The 25,513-nt window shown below is 43.0% G+C and overlaps 2 protein-coding genes and 1 pseudogene across 2 annotated transcripts; all 3 read left to right on the forward strand.

Moving 5' to 3' along the window:
• The first annotated feature begins 1,611 nt into the window (after positions 1–1,611).
• LOC133918440 (uncharacterized) lies at positions 1,612–5,831 on the forward strand (annotated as a pseudogene).
• A 259-nt stretch (positions 5,832–6,090) lies between these two features.
• On the forward strand, positions 6,091–9,358 carry LOC133918438 (pentatricopeptide repeat-containing protein At2g35130). The gene is made up of 8 exons (XM_062362323.1): positions 6,091–6,348; positions 6,619–6,833; positions 7,021–7,253; positions 7,436–7,685; positions 7,780–7,925; positions 8,024–8,229; positions 8,338–8,462; positions 8,611–9,358. Coding segments are annotated over exons 1-8 (1,767 nt in total). The 5' UTR covers positions 6,091–6,346; the 3' UTR covers positions 9,201–9,358.
• Positions 9,359–22,874: 13,516 nt separating this feature from the next.
• Positions 22,875–25,385, forward strand: LOC133917373 (MADS-box protein ZMM17-like). Its single transcript, XM_062361276.1, has 6 exons — positions 22,875–23,062; positions 24,355–24,424; positions 24,515–24,676; positions 24,823–24,864; positions 24,994–25,035; positions 25,131–25,385. The coding sequence occupies exons 1-6, from the start codon at positions 22,875–22,877 to the stop codon at positions 25,383–25,385; spliced, it is 759 nt and encodes a 252-aa protein (XP_062217260.1).
• Positions 25,386–25,513: the final 128 nt, after the last annotated feature.

Consider the following 25,513-nt stretch of genomic DNA (forward strand, 5'->3'; position numbering starts at 1 on the left):
CCTAGTCAACCACATTGTTCATGCGTTATATCGCTCGGATTTACATTTACTATGCTGCCGATTTTTTAACCTCAAACCTTCTCAGCATTTTGTGTGTGTATAGCTCGTCTTCCACCAGGACACGAAATGGACTAATGGAGCAACTCTGTCCCCGTCAGCCATTTCGAGAATATTTTAAAAAAAATAATAATTTTTTTTTCGCTTTTTATGATATGTGTGTTACCTGAAAGTCTGAAACTCTGATTTCTGTTGCTTTGGTGCCTACGTTGCAATTCCAGAAAAAAATTTCAGTTTTGACCAAGGCATAAGGCAAGCAACATTCATGGGTGCGAGTGTGCAGCTCTGTAGATTCATGAACAGAACAAGAATCCACCCCTTCCCTTCTTGCCTTGTACAGAACACACTCGAATGTCAGCACCCTCGATTTAGTGGCGCACCAAGATTAAAAAATGATTTTTGAGGCTCCGAGTAAAGAATTTAACGTGGTACCTTTATTTTGGTTAATTATATTTCCCTATTGATTAGAGTTTTATTCGAATCCTAAATCGTAACAACAATATATAACAACAAGCACACCTAATTTAAATCAAAGTGCCAGGAATCGCCTCTGAACGGAATGGTGAAGTTGTGTGAATATGACTTCACCGGTAACATAAGTTTCTTTGAAATGCTTGAATTCCATTATTGATATCACGTTTAGACAGTCACTCCTCACAAGCTGCATGTTGAAACTAGTGTCGCGATCTTGCGACATTCATGTTTAAATTTTCTTTTTAATGAAATACGTGCACATGCACGTTCTCAAAACAAGGTTTAAATTTTCTTTGACATCTCGGTAAATCTTAAAGGGCAGCACATAAGCAATTTGAGAATGCCACAGCATTTGTTCCTCCTGAATGTCTTGTGAGCCAGGCAATGTGGTAGCAGCTGGACAAATTTCATTTCAGGCAAAAGGGTTATTTTAACTTATTTTTAAAACAAAATGTTATTTAAACTTATTTGAGACGCTTACCTCGCTTGGAAAGCTTAAGCTTCTATTTGGTTTAAAATTGGTTTGCAGCCATTTACTTCTTATTGAGAATTATCTTGTTAAAAGAAATTCATTGCAAAACACTTTGGCTTATCGTTACGAGGTCTATAAACCACTCTGCCATGCACTGTTTATACTTTCGATATCTTCTACATTAACTAAAAAAAATAAAGCTGACCCATACCTTATCTCTACCAGGTTAAAAAACCACTCTGCTGCGCTCAAAAGAACTTGTACTTTTGATATCTTCTACTTTTTATTTATTTATAAGTGCTACTCTAATTGCACATCCTTCATTGGAGGGCAGAGGCTTGGTGTGGGACGGGAGTCTTGAACTCCCGCCGGTCGAGCTCCCATTGAGCATAACCACTGGACTCCTTATCCGTCCGCATATATCTTCTACTTAACTAGAAAAATGAAGCTCACTCAGATACTGCTGCAATCGGATCTCGATTAGACTCCTCATTGATTCATATACTACGCAGCAAGATATATCTTAAGGTGTCATATAGTTGGGTAGCGCAACACAGGAGTATATCCTAATTTTTCAAAAAAAAAAAACAGGTATACAAATACAAACTTTAAAAAGAGGGAGCACAATAGGAGACTCGAACAAATCGCACTCCCAAAAAACCCTGAGCTGCTGAGCATCAAACCCTTTCTCTGGCACCAATGGCGTGGTATCTCCTAGCTCCCACTGCCACCACCATCTCCTCCTCCATCCTCTCCAAGGATGCCAAGCGCTCGCCGCCGTCACGTACCCTCGGGCCTCCGCGCGCTCGGCTCAAGGTCCAGCAAGGCGCGCCCCATCATGGCGGTGGCGTCGGACCAGGCGGCCCCGCCCGCCATGTACCCCAAGGTGGCTGCCCCCATCACCGGCAAGATTCCCGCCGCCGAGCTCCTCGGCGTCATCCAAGAAGCTGCCAAGGCCGGGGCCGATGTGAGTTTCAGCTTCCTTTGTTGGATTCGGTAGAACCGTAGAAGATTGCTGGTTGTGCTAGGGTTGGTGATTGGTTTGGTTAGCATGTGGTGGTAAATTTGCTAAAAAAATGTATCTTTAGTTGAACGGCGATAAGAAATGCTAGTCATTTTGTGAACTGGCAGATGCTGGTTTATGAGCAATGGTGCGAAGAACTGCTTGTCGCATTGGGTTTAAGGGTCTTTGGACAAGTTTGAGAGGCCAAAGTGGTTCTTTTTGCCAAATAACTATGGCGATATAACCAAGCCAATATTGATTACATAGCGCTTTAAATGCTTGAAGTTCTTTGTATAATTTACAAAAGGCTGGAAACACGGCGTTTCCTTCTTGCTCTACTGTTGATGAAAACCAATTCCCAAAACAGTTTTCCTTGACTTCCATTCATTTCAGCGGCTGGGGGCGGTGCCAAGCGGTGGCCGTCCCCCTCCTCCCCCCACCCCTCCGTTCTGCATGTGCCATTGATGCGGGTGGATCCGCTTTGTCCCTCGTCGGATCTCCCTTTCTATGGCCCCGATCTGGCTGTTGGCAGCCGGATTCGCTCAGATCCGTTGACGGCGCGGTGTCCTTCGACGGGGTCGGGCCCCGCGGTGTCCGTGTGGCTTGCTCCTCAGGGCGGCTGGCTCCTCCCCACGGCTCCCTCCTCCGGTCGATCTGCCCTCCAGCCAGTGTGGTGCTTTGTTGCGGTTGCTCGTCGCTACTCCTCCGGGCGGCTGTGGGTTCCACCCATTAGGGACCGGTTCCGAGCTCCTCAGCTCCGGGGATCGGCGGCCGACACAACTGCTTCACGTCCACTTTAGGCCGTCGGTGCGGGCGCGGCTGCTGGAGACCTGCCGGCTGCACTAGCTTTTCCTCACCCTTCCCGTCCTGTACGGCTTTGCTGGCAGTCGGGCGGCTGCTGCCTGGTGTGGATGCTGGTCGCTGTTGAAGACGATTTTGGTGCTACCCTGGCGGTCTTGCTGTGCGTTGCAGCGGCTGGGACTTCGTCCCCGACCGTGTCTTGCTGGAGGATGCGTAGCTCGGGCCATCGTGCTCTTGTGCTGAGTGTTGTTGGTTAGTGGTGAATGGTCTGGTTGACCCGTTCAGCCTCTGGTTCATTGGGTTGTGTCATGGTAGGGGGAATTATGGGCGAAAACCCTGGTAGGCAACTTGCCATTGTCGACGACGGTGACGCTAGCGGGTGTCATTACCTCCTTGGAGGTGTAGTGTCGAAGCTTCCCCTGGGATCTCTTCCCGGGTGAAAACCCTGTTCGGCTTCCCGAACGAGCGACGTCGGTTCCATTGCCACTTCCTTCTTGAAGGCGTCATTTTGGAGAATCTCTATGCTCTTTGTTATAATCGACGGCACTCCTTGCAGGGCACACCATCCTCCATTGTTATTTGCTCTTTTGTCCGACTTCATCGATCTCCTGTTTGGCGAGGCTTCTCATCACCTTTTCAGTGCTTCGCAGCAGTGGCTATGTTCCGACGTCCCAGGACCCTATCTGAGCTTGTGGCTTGGCGTGGGAGTCGTCGATCGAGTTGGGTTGTCAGGCGTGGGAGCAGGGCTCCCCCTATTGAGTTGTTGGGATGTTCTGGTTGAGGTGCTAGCTGGACACAATTGCTGGCGGTGTAGCGTCGTTTGGTGTGGGTGCCGTTTGGTTGATCGGGAATGCTAGGTTGTATGCTATTTGTTGTGTCTACCGGGTTGTATGCTGCTTAGCTGTGTCTGTTGTTCGGTTGTTTAGGGTGTTTGGGGTTCCTTTCTTTCTCTCTTTCTCTTGCGTGTGAGTCAGACTCCGCGGGTTGTAATGCAGTGCTTATTAAGATTTTTGATCCGGTTTCCCTTATAAATTAGGTTATTTTTCTTCTTAATACAATGATGCACAGCTCTCCTACGTGTTCGAGAAAAAAAAATATTGTAAAGTGAAACACAGATAGCATTTGAAAGTTTGAATGTATTGCTCTATACTTTGTTCAGCACAGACAAGCTGAGTGAATCAGTCATCCTGGAAATAGTAACGAAGAACTTCAAAGACCATCTCATACTTGGGGAGGAAGGTGGCCTTATTGGAGACTCCTTGTCAGAGTACCTCTGGTGCATTGACCTTTTAGGTTCGGTTCCTCAGTTCCTACTTCTGATTTGATGAACAAGAACAATTATTCATGTGGCAGGTTGGTTTTGTCTTTTATACCAGTATCCATTGTTTGTGGCACTGGATGGCTCCAGTAGTTTTCCAATTTTTTTTTTTTTTGATTTAGTGCAGGAAACTTGTGCACTTGAATAGGTTAGTCCATTTTGTTGATTTAGAAGGTGACAGTTCTGTGTATTATTTTTGACAGACAAGTTGAGGAATAGAATGACCCGGACAATTCATAAATGATAAATCTGACAGCATAAGCATACTATTGTGACTATGACGTAGGTGCATATAAGGGTTTTTATACCTGGAGTTTGGAGTACACTATGGTTCCTGTAGTTGAAACTTTAGCATCTAATTTTAAGGCATTAAGTGATGAATTATGATGGGATGCCCTCTTGACTTATGACTATACAAGAATGGAACATGGCCAGCAAGATGGTATCTCCATTGGGATATAATCTATCATATTTCTCTCCTTTCAGATGGAACAACGAACTTTGCACATGGTTATCCTAGCTTTTCTGTGTCCATTGGAGTTCTCTTCCGTGGAAAGCCTGCTGCTGCCACTGTGGTATGTGTTCGCACGTGTTCATGAACCATATGATCTTTTTGATAACAGGGACACAAACCATTATAGGAAACAGTTTATTTATGTATTTTCATGTTTTATCACTATCTTATTTAGGTGGAATTTTGTGGTGGGCCTATGTGCTAGAGCACTCGTACAATTTCTGCATCTTCTGGTAGGTTGTTTGATCAACAACTGGCTTTGCTTCTTTATTCTAGAACATAAGAGAGTTCATTTTAAAAGTTTTCCTTTCTCTTGAACAGGTCGAGGAGCATATTGTAATGGGCAAAAGATTCATGTCAGTCAGACAGACAAGGTAGCCTTTTTCTCTCTTCTAGAAGTAACCATGTGTACAAACATACATGGATGGTGGAGAGTTTACAGTCTTTGATCGTTCTGTTCTTGTTTCCAATGGTGTTGTTCATGGACAGGTTTGTTCTTAAAAATCCATGTATTCTCTCTTGCCTTTAAAAGTCAAAACAGGAACGCCCCCACCTAGCATTCAAAGTTGCATCACCAAAGAGTCAATAATATGAACTTGAATCTGAATAAAAAGATTTGTCAGTAGGGATCTCTGGTGATAGGGTGTGCGTGTTGTTTGGCATATGATGTATGATGTGTGCATTATCTAGCGTAGCAAATAATTTTGGAGATTATTGTTTGGAGAGGTTTCATAGGGTTGTTGATGAATCCTGTTACTGAACTGCAGCTTTTGGGTCGGATTGGCCTACTGAAGATCTTAAGAAGAAAGGAATCGATTTCTCTTTGTGGTTCAAGCTGGACAAGTACCCAACCGACTTTTGAGTTGCAACAGAGCACCAGCCATATATTATTAACAAAAAAATCAGCAAACATTTGTTGTTCTCTGTCAGGAAGAAATAAAAGACGTTTAATTCAGTAGCCATGTTCTTAGACTGACAATACAATGTACAGTCCTTCGACTCGAGTGGCTCAGTTCCAAAAGCCAAGCTTGAAAAAGAATACAACTTTACAGCTGCACACGGAATATTGAACGATGCCCGTTTCTTCAGCTTTTGGATTATCTAATGCATCAGAAATCTCTGTTATAACAATGTGACATCTTGTGCATTGTCATTTCTACATGTAATAAAACTGATTTCTTGTTCTGAACTACTGTGGCCTGAGCAAGACTGCTACTCTTCTTTGAAATATCACGCAGTGAAGCTTGTAGCGACAGACAACCAACACATGCTTGATTTTCAGAGTGTTAGAAGTTACATCTCCGTAACCCTCTGCATTTGGACATATTACATACGATGCAGCACAAACCTATGATAATCAGAAGATTAGCAAAGAAAACTGTTCACTCACAGAAAGTTGCCAATGCATCAGCAATGCACAAGAAGGTTATGCCCAGATTTTTTTCTCTTTCTGGATAAGGGATCCTGAATGATAGGTCCTACGAGGCCCAAGAGCACAATGGATAGAACAAGCCAAACCAAAATTCCTGGGAGATATTTTAGCTTGTCCTCTCGCAGTCCCTGCCAGTCACTCCCATCCTTCCAGAAACGGCCACAGCTCGAGCAAAGATTGAAAGCCCAGCGATATTTTCCCTCCTCACACTTTTCAGCAGCTCTGCACTCTTTTGCCTATCAAGAACATTTGGTGGCCGTCATCACCCTGTGCTCATGTAAGTCAGATTCTAACCCTGTGGATTCTCATCTATCTTCTTTCTTCTTCTTCTTTTAGACCTTCTCATCTATACTCTATGTTCATGCAATTTTGCCCAATTTATGTAATTTGCAATTGTATTTGCGGGTCATTGTGAATTGGTGATTCCATTTTATGGTACTAAATTTTGATGGAAACACTTTGGCAGTAGTAGTAGTAAGTGTTTGCTTTCTGAATGTTGTGAGAAGTTCTGAAAGAACACCACCGGTTCTTGTCCACCATTTTGCAGGTTAAGGGTTGAGCCTCCAGCGTATTATCCAATTGCAAGACCAAGATGGAAAATATGTGCCTGTAAAAATATCTTGCAAGAAACTGCCTCGCATGATGCAGAGGTGCATTCTTATAGCCATAATGAGAGGAAGAACCGGAAAAAGGAGGGTGCTTACATCGACAAAGATGGCATAGCAAGGACCTTCAACCGAAAGAAAATATCCAGAAAAAGGGGTAATGCCAGTTCTCTTCCCCCCTTTTTTTCCGTCCGATATTGCACATCAAGAATTCTGAGACTAATTATAAAAAAGATTCCTGTCTTCTGCTTGAATTTACTGTTTCATTGGAAGTTCAAGTAGGAAATGGCATCAGCATTTCTCTCCGAAATGATATAACGGCTTCAAATTTCATGAACATGCAGGCGGTGCTATGAGAGGCCGTGGTTGGAAGTACGGCTCTGGGTTTGTCGATGGAGTCTTCCCTGTGCTCAGTCCAATGGCACAGGATATCCTAGAATTTGTTCAGAGAGGGACCGACGTCACCAAAATCTGGGAATCACTGGACAACATTCCTCCTGCACACAATCTCTGGGATGACATTCTCAATGTCGCCGTCCAGCTCCGTCTGAACCGACAATGGGATCCGATCATATTAGTAAGTCCTAGTCCATATTTTCACTGCTGATCTCATCACCTTATGCCTGTTGGCTTTGGTCAGTATACTGATAATACCATGCCAAATTGGTTAGAGTGCAATGTGTGGTCTGGTTACTTATCATCCTTGTGCTGGCTTAATTCCTAAGGTTTTGATGTTTGATCTGTCAAGAGTGCCTATAGGTCTGCGAGTGGATCATATACAGGAGTTCCTTCCGTCCCGACATCATCTGCTATAATCTGCTCATTGATGCGTACGGCCAAAAGCGTCAACTGAACAAAGCAGAATCAATTTACACGACTCTTCTGGAAGCTCGCTGTGTTCCTACAGAAGATACCTATGCTCTTCTATTGCGCGCTTACTGCAATGCTGGGTCACTGCACCGAGCGGAGGGCGTGATTTCAGAGATGCAGGAGAATGGGATTCCTCCAAGTATGCACCCCCACTATATTCCTCTATTTTATGAGATGAAAATGTTTGTAAAATTAGAAGGAAGAAATAACTCATAGCAAGAATTATCTTGTAGGTGCAACTGTATATAATGCGTACCTCGACGGCCTACTGAAAGCGAGATGTACCGAAAAGGCGGTCCAAGTGTATCAAAGGATGAAGAAAGAACGTTGCAGAACGAACACAGAGACGTACACCCTGATGATCAATGTATATGGAAAGGTGAGACATTTTTCTAGCTTATTGTGACAAGATCAGACGACCTCAAGTCTCTAGCAGCATTCTGAGATAGTCGTCTGCATGCTCATCCTTTTTCTCAGGCAAAGCAACCGATGTCGTCATTGAAAGTCTTCAACGAGATGAAGTCAATAGGGTGCAAACCCAACATCTGCACCTACACTGCCCTGGTGAACGCATTTGCAAGGGAAGGTCTGTGTGAAAAGGCAGAAGAAGTGTTTGAGGAGATGCAGCAGGCTGGGCATGAGCCTGACGTGTACGCCTACAATGCCCTGATGGAATCTTACAGGTAAAAGAATTCCATGAGACTGATGCCGTATGCCTACTCGTCGTTGAAATGTATTCATCCTGGTCTGAATTTTCAAGTGACTCCTTTCAATCTGTGAATGCACCGCAGCCGTGCAGGATTCCCGCAAGGCGCAATGGAGATCTTCTCGTTGATGCAACACATGGGGTGTGAGCCTGACAGAGCCTCATACAACATCTTGGTGGACGCTTATGGAAGAGCTGGTCTTCATCAAGGTACAAGCACCTGCCAATAAGTTTCATCTGTTCACTTCATGGACAATTTAATTTACTCAAAGACATGCTTCAGTTCCTAAAAAGAAAAGAGAGAAAAAAAAACTCAAGAACATGCTGAGTTTTTCCTGCTGTTCTTGTGATTGTTCAGAGGCAGAAGCGGCGTTCCAAGAGCTGAAGCAGAAGGGCATGCGGCCGACGATGAAGTCGCACATGCTGCTCCTGTCCGCGCACGCCAAGTCTGGCAACGTGTCCAGGTGCGAGGAGGTGATGGCGGAGCTGCACAAGTCCGGCCTGAGGCCCGACACTTTCGCGCTCAACGCGATGCTTAACGCGTACGGCCGGGCCGGGCGGCTCGACGACATGGAGCGCCTCCTCGCGGCCATGGAGAAGCGCGACGCCGGCGGCAATCCGGATATCGGCACGTACAACGTGCTGGTGAACGTGTACGGGCGCGCGGGATACCTGGACCGGATGGAGGCGGCGTTCGGCTCCGTGGCGGCCAGGGGGCTCGCCGCCGACGTGGTGACGTGGACGTCGCGCATAGGCGCGTACGCGAGGAAGAAGGAGTACGGGCGGTGCCTGGAGATCTTCGAGGAGATGGTGGACGCCGGGTGCTACCCGGACGCCGGCACGGCCAAGGTGCTCCTCGCGGCGTGCTCCGACGAGCGGCAGGTGGAGCAGGTCACAGCCATCGTCAGGTCCATGCACAAGGACCCCAAGACGTTCTTCACACTATGAAATCAAACTCTTGTATGGCATCACATTACACATGCATGTATCTCTTGTGAAGAAGTACTAGTAGAATTTAACATATATGAATATGAATTGTTGTATAATTGTTTCTACATGATTAAATACTTTGAAGGAAATAAAGGTTTCATAACTCCTATAAATTATTATGGCTTTGCCTAAGTATTGCTGGTTGGTCACACAGTAGCCCCAGATTGGGCAGAACAAAAATATCTCACAACTCAGAAGCCACAAACACAAGAAAAATAAGTAAGCAAAGAAACACGATTTAATCCTCTTTCCTCTTTAAAACATGATTTAAGCATCTGAACATGGTTTCTCATAAATTTACATAATCTTTTTCTTTACATCATTCAGGCTTATGTCCTATTTATTTCAGCCGGAGATCGTGAAAAGCAGCTTGTAGATCGTAGATTGTGAAAAATTAGATTGTTACAATCTGAATTATAAAAGTTGGTAACTGTTTGGCAATATGGATTCTGAGGTGGGTGGATTGCTTCTTTTGGATATCAATAGTCTATAATACCCTCAGGTGTTTTGGATGGCATGTTTATTCTTTTGTGACACGTTTATTTTGAAATAGAAAAATACATAAATAAATTTAAAAGATACATAATTCATGCAAAATTGAATATTTGTCCATAAATATGAAAAATGCATAAATTAAATTTAAGACATACATAATTCATACAAAATTGAGTATTTTTCCATACAAATAGCCTCTCATAATCATCCTACTCTCTCATAACAATGGCGGCCAACATATCTCAACATCGACGGCACGAAGTTGGCCAGAGAAAAATAGGAGCACCACAACACCTCCATAGGGACACACGACGACAAGGCCAGAGCAATCCGCTTCAACTACCACGCACAAAGGCTGGGCGAAGCACAACGCTTCAATGACACTGATGGCCGGAGGCAACAACCAGCTCAACGGAGACACACGACAACAAGGTCACGTGCGATCAGGGACAAAATAGAATTCAATGCGCAACGATAACAGCAAGCACGGCCGGAGATGGCCTTACTGAAGATGGCGCAGATGGGGGGGGTGCACTGGCAGATGCTCCTACTGCCACATTGTCTATTGCGCCGCCTACCGCGTCAACAGAGGGGCGAGGCGCCCTGTACACCTAGGCTCCCAAGCTGCACTGGCCTGCCACGCCAGAGCGGGCCGCCGCAACAGGGCAGGCTACCGCGATGGGACGGAGAGTAGCGCCGGGACGGGACACGCTGCCTGGAAGAGAATCAGCGTTGGGAACGGCCTTCACGCCAGAGAACGAGCCCTCAGCGCAGGAAATCCATTTCAGCTCGATCGATGGAGCTCACAATACGTCCTGGAATGCGATGGTGGTGTCAACCTCAGGCACTTCCATATTGAGGTCCAGCAGATCCATTTACGCCGGATCCGCGTACTTTCGATGGCGGTGGCTAGGGTTTCGCAGGAGCAAGCGGGGGGGGGGGGGGGGAGGCATCTGGTGCAGTCGAGGGTGGGGTGAAAAGGGAATGACAGTGGCGGGTAAATTGAACAAAAGTGTGATGGGTACTTCAGTCTTTCACACTTCACAATATGAAACAATCCGGTGGGAGATAGATTGTTGGATTGTAGCAATCTAGAGACCAGATTGCTACAATCTAATTCTATCTTATATCTGTTTGTTTCCGCTTTGGATTGTAAAAGCCATAATCCATAATCCGAAACTAAAACAAATATGGCTTTAACGCGTGTTGGCCCGATCCTTGAGTGGAGTCTAATTTGTTTCTAATCATGGAGCTATGTCGGGATCGGTCTAAAGATAGACCAATACTCATACCATATATTGAGCTAAGAATCAAACTCAATATATAAAAACTTCGTAGATGATAATAAAAAAGCACATTGTCACAACTTAACATTATTAACCATTACAAGTTGACATTCGAGGGTCGAAAAAGCAAATAGAACCGCAATTAGCGTAGATGTTTTATTCTTTCATTCTCGCAGGCAGTCGACGGAGAGCACCACGTCTTTCTTGGAGTAGTCATCAAAATCTTTCCCGGCTGAGCATTATGGTTATAGCAAGTGTGAGTACGTCTCATACTCTGCAAGCGTGGTAAGAGATGAAATGAAGACATTCACAATAATATAACTTACATGGGCTTATTTGCATAAAAATATAAATTAGTGAAAACATTTAATAAAACATGAATAAACCACCTCAATCGAACTTGACCACCTCAAACATGGTTCCCGCAACCATGAATGAACCATCAACCCAAGGTTATCCAAAATAGTGAATTTTAATGATGTGTGACATTCCTCGCCGCTCATTACCGTGAGCACGACTGATATATCAGTTTTACACTATGTAGAGGTTGTACATTTTACCCATAAGACGTGATTATCTATTATATCCGTGTCGATCAAACACGTATACACTTCCGGGGTGTGCGGCTAGGATTATCACTACAAGCCCTTTACAAAGTTTCTCCTAACAAGTGTCTACCTACTAAGGTTTCACTACAGCGTGACAAAAATATCCTCAACAACAGAAGCCCCCTCTTGCACCATATGGTTCCAAGGAAATTTCATCTGTTCCCCATTTCACCACCTGGTCTATACTATGTTAGAAGAAAACTAATTGGTCAGCCAAGCCCGTCCCACACTAGGCCTGTGGTTATACTGTAAAGCTTGGTCCGATAACACCATGAATTGGTCCTTAATGTGGTATGTGCAAGAACGCCATCATCCAACACAAGGAGATCACCAAAAATCCACAATCTGCCTGGAACACACCACTTGCCAACCAACATGCCAAACTTGTCCAGATCCTAAGTTTCATGTTGCTAAAAATATTATCACCATTTTATCTCGTTGCATAGAACCATTATCAAAATTATTATACCAAGTGTGATCCAACTCCCAAGCATGGCTGAGCAGTTCTACCCTTGAACCCACCAAAACCGAGGCGACAAGGTAGATGTGGAGAAAACTAAATCAAGCCTATATTGGGTTTCCATGACAACTTAAAAGCGTGCAACTTTGTAAAGCAAAAATATTTAGAAACTTAAGATCGAAATGTGTTAAGGATAACTTGCTTTCACCCTGGTGCTGAGCGGGGTCCTCAAACTCCTGGCCCTCGAAACCTGCAAATTCCTCCTCCTGGACGTCGACGTCTAATTGCAAAACAAAATAAGACAATAAACACCAAGAACTAAGAACAAGCCAAAAACACACAATACAACTTGATTTATTATTTTTATGATTTCTGGTGAATTATTGGCAAAGGAAATGATTAGATCAGACTTGCAACAATGGATATATGGCTTTGGATGGGTGAAAGAAGAGTGTAGGAATTTTTAGGAGGCTTCTGGAATTTTTTAGGAATTTTTGGATTTTCTTGTAATTATTTAGAATTAAAAAGGATTTTTAGGAATTAAATAAACACTAAAAATAATTAAAACAGATTATTTAGAATTATTTTAATAAATAAAACCCCTTTTTCTGATTTATCATTTTTTCCATCATTGAAAATATTCGAGAAAACCTTTTTCAATATTATTTACTATTTTTCCAGCATTAAAATCATTAAATAAAACCTATTTAACATTATTCTAGATTTTTTTAATTATTTTCATAATTAAAACATATATCTTATCACTGAAACACATAAAACAAAATTAAAAATATTTTTATAAAATTATTCTATTGGAAAACATTTAAAAACCTTTATGTGACTTATTAAAGAATTTTTAGAATTTTCCTAAATAAGAAAAACCTATTTTTGGGATTTTAGGATTTCCTGGAATTATTATTTTATTGAAAAAGGTTTTACCGCACAAGGTATGGTTAGCAATTGAAGATTGGACATAGGGTTGGAGCTTTATGAAGACCAAGTCGCCTGGAGGAAACAAGCGTTTAGAGCGACGCTTGTCCGCCTTATGCTTCATGCATTGCTGTGCTCGTTCGAGATGCTGTCGCAACAGTTGAAGCTTCAGTTGTCATTCTTCGAACCACTGTTCCATCAGATTTGGCACGAAGCAAGTTGCAGTGTTCTTAATCCCAAAGTGGCGAGGTGGATGTCCATAGAGAACCTCAAAAGGGGAACAACTCAATGCTGAATGGAGTGAAGTGTTGTACCAAAACTATGTCAACGATAACCATGATTGCCATTTCTTTGGACAGGTGTGCACAAAACAATGCAAATATCCCTTTAAGAATTGATTCATCATTTTGGTTTGTCCATCCGATTAAGGATGATATATCGAGCTCATACACAATGTGGTGCCAGCCAATTTGAATAGCTCCCTCCACAAGGCACTTGTAAAGATGCGGTCCCGATCAGAAATTAGAGCTTGAGGCATACCATGTAGCCTATAAACTTTATCAAAGTACAGCTTTGCTACCTATCCTGCAGAGAAAAGGTGAGTGAGTGCTAAAAAATGGGCATACTTCGTGAGTTTGTTGACCACCACGAGGATACAGTTGTACCCAGTAGAGCTAGGCAACCCTTCAATGAAATCCAATGAAACCACCTGCTAAGTTGTGTCAAGAATTGGTAATGGCTGTAAAAGATATGGATACTTGAACCTCTCAGTCTTTGGTTGCATACAAATTGTACAATTAGATACAAAGGTCTTGACACATTGTTTCATTGCTGGCCAAGCAAACAACTTTCTTACCTGAGCATAAGTCACTTGGAACCCAGAGTGGCCTCCCACGGCACTAGAATGTAAGGCTGTGAGTATGGAATGGTGTACTGCATGATTATTGCCAACCCAGACATATCCTTTGTACCTGAGCAAGCCATCCTTGAGTTGAAACTCTTTTGAAGATGATCTTGCAATTGCCACTTGAGACTGGGTAGCAGGATCCTGTTCATAGCCCTTGATGATAACTTCTAGCCAAGTTGAAACAATAGTAGTTATATCAGAAACTTCAGAAGTTGGGTTGTGAGCACATCTGGACAATACATCAACATCCTTATTCCGAATCCCCTTCTTATAGACCAATCTAAATTGGAGTCCCAATAACTTTGTCATAATTTTCTGTTACCATGGAGTTGCCAAATGCTGGTCATCTAAGTGGACTAAACTTCTTTGATCAGGACACATCACAAACTCACCACCTTGGAGGTACTGTTTCCAATGATCCACAACCATGAGTATAGCCAAACCTTCCTTCTCATATGTAGACAAAATTTGATTTCGTGGGCCTAATGCCTTGCTTAAGAATGCAATAGGGTGTCCCTCCTGCACAAGTAATGCCCCAATTCCTTTATATGAGGCATCAATTCTAATCACAAAGGTTTTGGAGAAATCTAGGAGGGCAAAAATAGGAGCTGACACCAATGCTTGTTTCAGTGCCATAAAAGCATCCTCATGAACTGTAGTCCATATGAAAATAGAATGCTTCTTCAGTAGATTTGTGAGAGGATGACAGATCAAACCAATTTTTTTGACAAACTTGTAGTAATATCCAACTAAGTTAAAAAATCTTCTCTTCACATTTGTGGGTGTGGGCCAATTCTGAACTACCTCAATGTTCTTGTCATTTGTGGCCACACCATCAGCACTGATTACATGCCCTAGATAAGTGAGTCTATCCTTAGCAAATGAGCATTTTGAATGTTTGATCTTGAGCTGCTGTTGTGCCATAACTTGGAAGATTTGTTTCAGCATCTGACAGTATTCTTCCATAGTCCTACTATATATCAAGATGTCATCAATAAATACTAGGACCTCCTTTCTCAACTAAGGTGCCAGAATTATGTTCATCACAGTTTGAAAGGATGTTGGAGCCCCTGCCAAACCATAGGGCATTACCTTGAATTCATAATGCCCATAGTGGGTCTTAAAGGCAGTTTTAGGTTCATATGCTAGATGCCTTCAAATTTGGTGATATCTTGCCCTCATATCCAAGCTAGAAAATATGCAAGCACCAACCACTTCATCTAGAAGCTCATCTATAATTGGCAGAGGTAACCTATTCTTCACAGTGATGACATTCAACCCCCTGTAATCAACACAAAAGTGCCATATGTTGTCCTTCTTTTGCACCAATAAGACTAGAGATGCATAAAGGCTGCTACTCCTTTGTATGATACCCTGGTCCAACATCTCTGCTACATGTTGTTCTATCTCATTTTCTGAGCTAGACTGCATTCGTAGGGCCTCATATTGACGGGTTTTGCTCTAGGAAGTAAGGGAATGGTGTGGTCATGGCGTCTTTGAGGGGGCAGTCCCTTCGGTTCAGTAAACATATCAGCAAATTCTTGAAGAATCCTTACAATGGCTACTGGCAGTGGGGCTGTTGTTCTGCTGGATCAATATTGCACAATTGGACCACCTTGGCAATAGCATCTCTACACATCAGATGGTAAAATTGCATTGCAGTTATCATATGACACATTCTTTCATCCAACTAGTTACCTCTCAATGTGACTAATTGTCCATGATACTCAAATGACAGCAGGTTGTGTTTCCGATGAACAATCATGTGGCTGTGAGTTTCCAACCATTCCATCCCTAGAATGACATCATATACATCTATTGGTAACAACTTGGGATCATTACAAAAGGATATCCCTTGCATCCATCACTGGCATTGAACCATCTCTTATTGACAGCACGATATTCCACCATTGGCTATTTTGACTGACAGAGGTGTATGAGGCCTCTGAAGCCCAAACAGATGAGAAGCAAAACACACTGACAAAATTATGAGAACTCCCTGAGTCAATCAACATCAATACTTCCTTCTTCTGAATCAATCCACGCAAACGCATAGTGTGAGGCCCTTCAGTCCTGCTGGTTGTCGCCATTGATATTGACATTAGATTGCCATCACCGACCTAGGACTGTTCACCATCCAAAAATGGATTCAGCCGCTCTTGCCCACTCAAAAACTCTATCATCTCTTCAACCACGTGCATCTGCACTGTAGGAGCACAATGGTGATCGCAAGACAACTTCTCTCCGCATTTCATACATAGACCTTATGCTTGCCGATATGTCCGAAGGGCAGCCAACTGATCTTTGTCGGTGGTTGCTCAAGTGCCATCAATTCCTCGATGATCGTCCACCGGTGGCACCGGCTGTCCTCTAGGCTTGTTTGGTGGTGGTGGTATAGGTAGGCCAGTACGTGAGCTCGACCATGCTAGCTGTGGGTTGAACATACAATTTTCTTTATGCCTGGACGCCTTGAGGACCTCTTTGTGCAAACATGCCAGAGAAACCACATTATCCAGTTCGGTGGGTCGATGTAAAATCACATGTGCTCAAAAGTCCTCCCTAAGACCATCTAGGAATTGAGTGGTGAAAAACTGGGGATCCCAGGAGGGATGGTGCCATTAGGCTGTGCATCAAACTATTGAACTTCTCAGCGTGCCGTGTAACACTGTCTAACTGACGAAGATGGGAAAATTGACACATCACACTTTGGAACTCTCCCTTCCCAAACTTCTCACAGACCAAGTTCATGAACTCACCCCAATTGACATACTGTACGTTGAACCAAATCCATAGCGCATCATTACCACCCAAATGCAAGGTTGCGATACTAACCCAAAATTCCTCCTACACATTGAATACTCTAAAGTATGCCTCACATTTTATACTCCAAGCCCTCGGATTACCCCCATCAAATAAAGCGAAATCCATTCTAGGTGATGCGGCTACAGAATGACTACCCCATGCCTTGTACGATCCTTCCCCTCTAGCATCAAAACATCTAACATATTTGGGGGATGAGCACATACCCATGTCTGGAGGCAAAAATAGGGACAATTTCTCCCCAATCGCCGTCCCTTAGTTCCCTTGTGTGTGGAAGTGGTCGTCCAGTCCGGGAGCATGATACGCCCTACAGGAAGCATGGTCACCATCCTTCTTCCACCCAGGTGGTAGGTGAGGTAGAATCGGAGCATATAAGCAGTGGTGGCTTCGCGATCATCGGAGGGAGGTCAACCGGCTTCACGGTCAAGACCAGATTCCACATGATCTGCTCCACTTGTACTCGCAACACCTCGATCTCGTCTCAGATGTCATCCACTGTCACGTCGATCTTTGGCTTCCACCTCGCTAGATCCATCAATGGCTCGAGTATTGTCTTGTTGGATTCCGGAAGAGTGGCCAAGGCTTTGGAGATCTCCCACAATTGCTTTGTCCGTCTCCATGGCCTTCCGCTGCTCCCGCATGATGTACTATGGCTTCTTGAGGTAATTGGGTGACTCCAAGTCACCGCCTCTGATACCAATTGTCACAGTCTCAATCAGTGCCGGACTAGAGGAAGGATTCGAGAGGACGAAGAAAAACAAAGATTGAGGAAGATAGAGAAATTATATTGAGGAGAGGTTTTGGGTTTATTGTCCTAGTCATACCTATGTTCTTCTCTCTCGCTCGCACATAGAGTGTCTTGCCCCTCTCAGACAATCACACAACAGCTAGACTATTACAGGGCCCAATCAGCCGATGGGTAGCGGGTATTGGGTTGTCGCGCCTGCTCTTCATGTTTGCGGCCCACAGGCTCATCCCTCTCTCTGTGTTCATCTCCTTCCCGCACCTCCTTCCATCCTGCTGCGGTAGAAGCTGATGTGACAAATGCTCGCCCAGGTGCCATTCAAAAGGTTCGAGCTCTCGTTGCGCCACCGTCAGGTGACCATGATTGGCTCAGGTTGAGGAGTCGACTCGTAGGCTCTAATTAATTTAATTCGGGTTTTTGAGAGTGTTTCTCCTTTTTTTTTTCCGAATAAGAACAGTTTTGTTACGAAACCTGCGATGATCTAATCAAGAACATAAACAAATACTAATTGAAGCATGGACAAGGAGACAAAATTTTAATCCTTGTTTTATTTATCTTAATGGTGCGAGTACAAGAGGGCTCCCCACTCCCTGTATTTATATGGGTGGTGGAGAGGAACATTTCCTAATTACGTTTACAAGTCTTATACATGGATATGGACTCCTCCCTGTGTTGGATGACAACAACTCGTGGGAATTCTCCAGGAACTCTTTTCTTTTCTCATTCCTACTTTACTATGTTTAGGCAAGTGTCCACGCCAATTTCAACTGCCGAGTTCATAACATGTTTCTCTAATTTTCCCCTAACGAGTTTAATTAGCCAGGGTCCTGTATGGGCTAAGGCATGCAACTTGTTTTGTTGGGCTATGAAATGCATGGGTCAATTATTCTGGAAATCCTATACGTTGGTTGTTCATTAATTTTAGACTTGCATGCAGGTTAATGTTTGAGATTGGTGCGAGACGGGAGCGGACGACTGAGATTCAATTACACAGGACAACTCCACAGCCTTGAGGCATGGGGCGGACACATGCCGCATGATGATTGGCTGGGAGGAGGGGAGCGATGTGGTTTGACTTTGAAACTTAAAATATATTTTCTCTCAAACCGTACATTTATTTTTGAAATTGTTTAAACTACGGTATTATTTAGAATTAATGTAACTAAATGACATCTAATATGAGTGTATCTTTCTAATTTTTGATATTTTTTTGAAAAATTCAACATTTTAAATGAAATGTTGAAATATTATATTCAAAATGTTGAACAAGGTTTTCAGCATATTGAATCAAGACTTTCAAAATGTTGAGTGCATATATGAGGACAAAAATCATAACTATAGACAGGAGTGAATTAATTTGTGACGATTAGAAAAAAAGAAGAAAGATAGTTACCTCGAGCGACCGCCTGGGCCAAAATTGGCCGCTTCGGGCTGGACTGTCTTATGCAGAAGCTTGTTTCGGCGACTCCCCTGTATAGGAGCTCCCCAATTAATCACTGTGTCCTTCCTTTAAAAAAACACTGTGCCCTTCCTTAAAAAAAACACTGTGTCCTACTGAATTTTTTGTCAGTAGAACCTTAAGTCATTTCTTTTTAAGATTGTAAGTAACAAGGAATCTTTTAATTTTTGTGGTTTGGATTTTAATTACAAAGGCTACAAGGAATGTATAGCCACACAAAAACTGTCTAAGAGAAGCTACTAGTTTAAGTGAAATATTGAGGTTATAAGGAGAATATGGGTAAGAAGAAATCCGCTGTTGCTACGATAACATTACTCTGTCTTCCTTTCCTCAATGGTAGATGCAATCATACCCTGTTGCAAGTGTCAGGCTGTAGCTATCAACTGGACGCCAGTCTAACATCATTGTCTTTCTTGATAATCAATTACTTAGGAACTCCTACCTAAAACTTGAGCAAAATGGGCAAGTTTAAGAGGGCATGCATAATGAAGGATACATTATGTATTCATGTATTGACCTGTACCACGTTAAACAAGCTGATGTTTTGTAGGTTGCTTCTAATATTGGTGGATCCACTAGTTAGACTCCATTTATGACAGCTATCAAATTTGTAAGAGTATGTTTACTTCATCATCACATAAATCTGCCTTCAACAAATACTAGCGGTGATCTTTGGTGATTATTTGGCAGTTGTCACATCAATAAGTGTCATTGCTGTAAAGTGGTGCGGTTGTTGCAGCTCACATACATGTATATGGCAGATATGAATTTTCTTATTGAACTCATCCACGAAGTCACCATTACCTTTTACATTTTTGGCCATTTCATTTCACAAAACTAGATGGCAAATGGAATCCAATGGTGTTCACATGTCAGCCTAACTAACCATAACAAAAAGCTCATCTGCAGGTTGATCTGAATGTCTCAAGTGTTCATGGTCAAGGGGCTAAAATCCTGCCATATTCTTGTCCCTCCTCTCCAATGTTATGTATCTGAATTTATGGGTGGTGGAGAACCTCATTGCACATGTTCAATCTTGACCATTAATGGGATGGAAAAAAAAAACAACCATATGGCTTTTTTGCAAAAGACAAAACCATCTGGCTCGAGTACAGTAAAAAAAAATACAAGTAGTTTTTATTTTAATGTATATCTTACTTCTTGGTCTGAACTAGTAATAGAGTGATTGGACTAACTTTAACACTTGTACTCTCTGAATTTGTACTTAAATAGATCAGAGAAGGAATCTTGAGTTGTCATCAACATAAGAAAGTTATGAGAGTTGTTGAGCACTTGGACTCTATGGTTTGTTCTACCACTTCATGCATCAGCTATATAAAGAGGCAGTTTCTTTTCACTATCATCACTACATAAATGGAAATCATCTTCTTCTATATATACACAACATGCAGGTAGTCATGGAACATATAAATAAAATTTTGTTTGGGTGTGAAAATGAGGAGGTGGCCGATCATATATGGGTAAGATTGTGCATCTGATAACATTTGGTTAATGTAAGATTTTTCTAAAAAAACAACTAGCATGTTTACACAGTTCTGATGAACTCAAGTTTTTGTGCTTGCTCATATGTTTGCTCTCTGTGCATATATATGTGCTCAGAAATGGCACTGTTAACATTTGAATCATGAACATGAATAGGTACAAATGCAAGTGTATTAATATCTTCCGCCCCCCAGATTTTACTTTAGCATTACTAATCGAGACATGATCTCCCACAATGGTAACTTCCCTTAAGATTTGTTAGGATAACTAGTTAGCAATTTCATTTTCTTCTATAATACTGAATTGGTTAACCCATGAAAAGGATTTTATACTTACTTTGGCTTGTCAAAATATGATAATTAAGACCGAATTGGTTAGCAATTTCTCAAACAAATGGATAGTTTTCTTTTTCTTTTTTGCAAAGAAACAAATGGATAGTTATAAGTTGTGCATACCTCAAGCATCCATACCTGAATTTGAGATGCGCCAAGAAATTAAAATCGCTGAAGTTAAATCACATCAAATATAAAGGGATATACAAATTAAGCCTAGATCGCATGCATGATGCAATATATCCCTTGCATTCTCAGTAATTTGGCTACTGTCAAATCCGCGTAAAACACGAAACCTCGCAGAACTTGACACATGCATGGATAAACCCTAGCCAAGACTACATCATGGCCGGGGAGATCGATCAAATGACTCTGGGAGAAAGAAATTATTAGGAAAATTTTCCTCCCTCCCAAATCAGGAGCGCAGGCCAACCCCAGCACCCCATGTGGAACAAGGTGGCATGCGGTCCCCATCAAGGCAAGCAGCTATAGCCATTGCGATTGCAATTTGCTGGCTAGGGTTTCTTGGCTCAGCTGCCATAAGCGGCAAGCGTCCCTGTCTCTGGCTCCTCGTGGCCACCGCGAGAACCTGCCGAGATGGACAAGGTGGAGGAGACCGGGCGGGGCCACGCGGTCAGAGGGTGGTTACAAGTCCACATACACTACTGGGCTCGACGACGTTGCTTTCCATGGTGCCTTGTGAGGGCATGCAGATCGATCGATGGTTGCCGCGAGCTTACACGCCTCCTCGATCGCACTCCCATGCCCTCGCTGCACAGTGCTGCAACAAGCTAATTCAATTAATTGCGCAGTGAAGACTGCAGTGCAGCACTCTGATGTTGGGAAAAAAAATTTGGTCTGGTATATCCGATATATCCGGTTTATCGGTTCTACCAGTGAAGTTTAATATGATTACTAGTATTGTATTTTAATTTTGCTTGATATATCTAATATATCTGATATAAATCATATACGGTGACCTCCGGTACCAGTAAAAAAACCCTACTCTAATGCATCAGGCATGCATGAGCGGCCTGCGGCCATGATGAGCAGGAAGCTATACGCATTGCAGTGCAGGCTGATCTGAAGAATTAGCCTGCTTAATTTGTGTGTGCTGCGTTCTGAAGAGTGTGCGTCACAGGGCTCTCGTGCATATGTGCAGGAACCGCATCATTGTATGCAGAGATGCGAGAGAAGCTAGCGTGCATATGCATGGACTGGTCATGCTCATCATTTGGGTATTTCGTACGCGCTTTGACTCGTTGAGTGACTCAAGCTAGCCCCTGTAAACACACACGCATGCATGCATTGCAACGGTAAACCTGCACCAATAATTAAACAAAGGAAGACATTAGCTATCTATATATATAGAGAGAGTTTAGATAAACTATTTATATTTACCTGCATGGTAAATCTACCAAAGTACGTATGAAAAGCCTTAACTACATACACATTAGATGGCAAATCTGCAGCCAGCAGGGAAAAGCATTAGTAACAATTTGTCATGCTTTGGCCTCACAGTTAAAGGTCAAGTGTTACTTCTTATGAGCACATTTACATAGGCAGGAGGATAGGGAGGAGAGAGGCCGGCCGGTTACCACTTTGCACGTTACTCTCCTTCTATATATGTCCCTCGTTCTGCCCTCCTGCCTTAGCCTTCCTTAGCCTTTGAAGCAAGCACTTCACAAGGTATTGACCTAGCTCTCTCTCTCTCTCTCTCTCTCTCTCTCTCTCTCTCTCTCTCTCTAGCTACATCCATCTATTTGAGATTAATTCAAGAAAAATGGAACCTAGCTTTTCTAGTTCTTCATCCTTCACTACAAGAGAAGCAGATAAAATTTCTACTTCTGATTGTGCCCTTTAATTAGATTTTCTTTATGTGACTGCTAGGTTCATTTTGAGCTCATAAGTGCCACATGATAATGATTCCAATTAACAATATTCGATTGATTCATCCATTAGTACGCTAACTAATCCTTTATTTGTTTGCTTCCTCATGCAGGCCAGAGAAAGAAAAGTATTGTGACTTGCATCCTGATCTCCAAGCAGCTAGCTAGAGACGAGCGTGTTGCTTGGATCCGGTAGCCATGGGCCGTGGAAAGATCGAGATCAAGAGGATCGAGAACGCGACGAACCGGCAGGTCACCTTCTCCAAGCGCCGGGGAGGGTTGCTCAAGAAGGCCAACGAGCTCGCCGTGCTGTGCGACGCGCGCGTCGGGGTGGTCATCTTCTCCAGCACCGGCAAGATGTTCGAGTACTGCAGCCCTACCTGCAGGTTAGGCTTCATCGGCCTTTTTATTTCTCTCCCTCATATCTCAGTTGGTCATGCCTGCTAGCTGTTCAACCTGAAGTGCCGTTAGATCAGTTTCTTGTTTCTCGAACACAATAATCTTTTTGTTTGTTCTTTCTACCTTGTGTTTACGCTTTGCAGAAACAATCAATTACTGGCCTTGTGTACGTTTTCCCCTTTTGTTTTCTTTGCCTCAAGAATTTTCTGATCATTCGATGATCTGTAGTGTATATCCTGTACTATGTTTCGTTTTTTTTAGGGGAACCTGTAGTATGTTCAAGCATGATTAAGCACGCATATATATTCGATTTCCCCCTTTTTTTTTCTTGACTCCTCCCTACCTTCTTTAATTTAAGTTCTGCAGTGCCTCTGTACTATATCCCTTGATTAAGTGACAGATATCCCTTGATTTCTTTGCTGAATTGCCAAGGATTTATGATCAAAATAGACACAAGCATAATTATTGGTACTAAAGCATCACATATATATACCCTCGTGCTCTTTGTAATTTCTTGAGAACTAACTTGTTTTTGGGTCTAAGATTTGTGGAGTTATTATTATTAGTTTAACTGAGAATTTGAGAGTTATTGATTGATGTTATACATATGCATGGTCCTAAGTTACTGATCTATGTCGCAAGATCTGCAAGATCCTAAAAGTTCTTAAAGAGCAATCTAGTAATATATATTAGCTCCCTTGTTTTCTCATAAGTGAAGTGGTTTCCTCATAATAAAAATGAATTACTAAGCAAATTATAATTAATTATATGGGCACTGACATAACAGAAGAATGTGTAGCATGTTGCAATAAATAAAACTTTTTCTTTTTTTCTTTTTTCTTTCTTATAGAAAACACAAAAATAAAAACTGAATTACTTTCTTTATATACGAGTTTCTTTACTTTGTGAATTAAGGCGCGTATAAATCAAATATCAGTATAATTCGTGCAAACTCGGTACCCGAAATGCCAGGTCGACGTTGACAAGTACACGCATGGATGCTGGCTGCATAAATTCAACAAACAAGAAAAAAAGTAAATTTGAACAAGAGATAGCATCTCATTTGTACCATGTCGTCATTCTGTTCATACATATATATCATCGAGAAATTACTCACGACAAATTCCTCGCTCGAGTAATTTATCTGACTGAGATTAATTAGCCTCAGAGGATTAAATATATTACTCATAAGTGGACCTGTAAATCGCACGCTTGTACTCTGCTAATCAGATTACTAATTTGCTGGCATGCATGCTTGTTGCGATGTTTGACACATCAGCTTGAGGGAGCTCATTGAGAAGTATCAGGGCGCTACCAACAGCCACTTTGAGGAGATAAACCACGATCAGGTACGACGACACAGCTGCTTGAACACTTAATAAATTAGTAACTGATTACCGCTTATATATGCATGCTAAACAATAGAAATTGTACTGCAGCAAATATTTGTGGAGATGACACGGATGAGGAACGAGATGGACAATCTGGAGACGGGCATCAGGAGGTACACCGGCGACGACCTCTCCTCCCTCACCCTCGCCGACATCAACGACCTCGAGCAGCAGCTCGAGTTCTCCGTCACCAAGGTCCGCGCAAGAAAGGTACGTAGTACCAGTTCAATTCTTGAGGTTGCATGCAGTGCAGCACATCAAATAATTGGTGTCAGTTCTATGAAAGCACTGATAACTAGCTGATCAATATCCGACTCTTGTAACCGTGACGACGATGTGCAATATAATGCTTGCAGCATCAGCTCCTGAACCAACAGCTTGACAACCTGCGTCGTAAGGTAATTCAATCATCAACAGACCTTGCATGCTTTTGAATACATGCCTCTCTTTTTTATCCCACTAATGTCGATATGACATGCGTGTGATTTATGAATGATTGATCGGTTGTGCAATTGATTAATCGACAGGAGCACATCTTGGAAGACCAGAACAGCTTCCTGTGCCGCATGGTAATCAATTAAGCAGATTCAAGAAATGTTTCTTCAACCTTAATTGTGTGTATATCTTGCGTGCACGATTAACTAATGGCGTTTTGATCATTCAGATCAACGAGAACCAGCAGGCGGTGGCCGGCGGCGACGTGAAGATGGGGGAGATGGCGCCGCTGGCGATGCTGCCGGCGGCGGCCTTCGGGCAGGCCGCGTACTACGGCGAGGAGTCGTCGAGCACGGCGCTGCAGCTGCTGACGTCTGCGCCGCAGCAGCAGCTGCACGGCGGGTTCCGGCTGCAGCCGACGCAGCCGAACCTGCAGGACCCGGCGTGCGGCGGCCTCCATGGCCACGGCCTGCAGCTGTGGTAAGCTCAGCCAGCCATGCACACTACTACTAGCTCCACACATCTGATCACTCAGGTGTGTATATATACTTAATCGCATCAATCTATTCAAACCACGAGGGAAAAATATACGTTCTTTCTCTGTTGATAGTG

Source organism: Phragmites australis, chromosome 5 (genome assembly GCF_958298935.1).
Source record: "Phragmites australis chromosome 5, lpPhrAust1.1, whole genome shotgun sequence".
NCBI lineage: Eukaryota > Viridiplantae > Streptophyta > Magnoliopsida > Poales > Poaceae > Phragmites > Phragmites australis.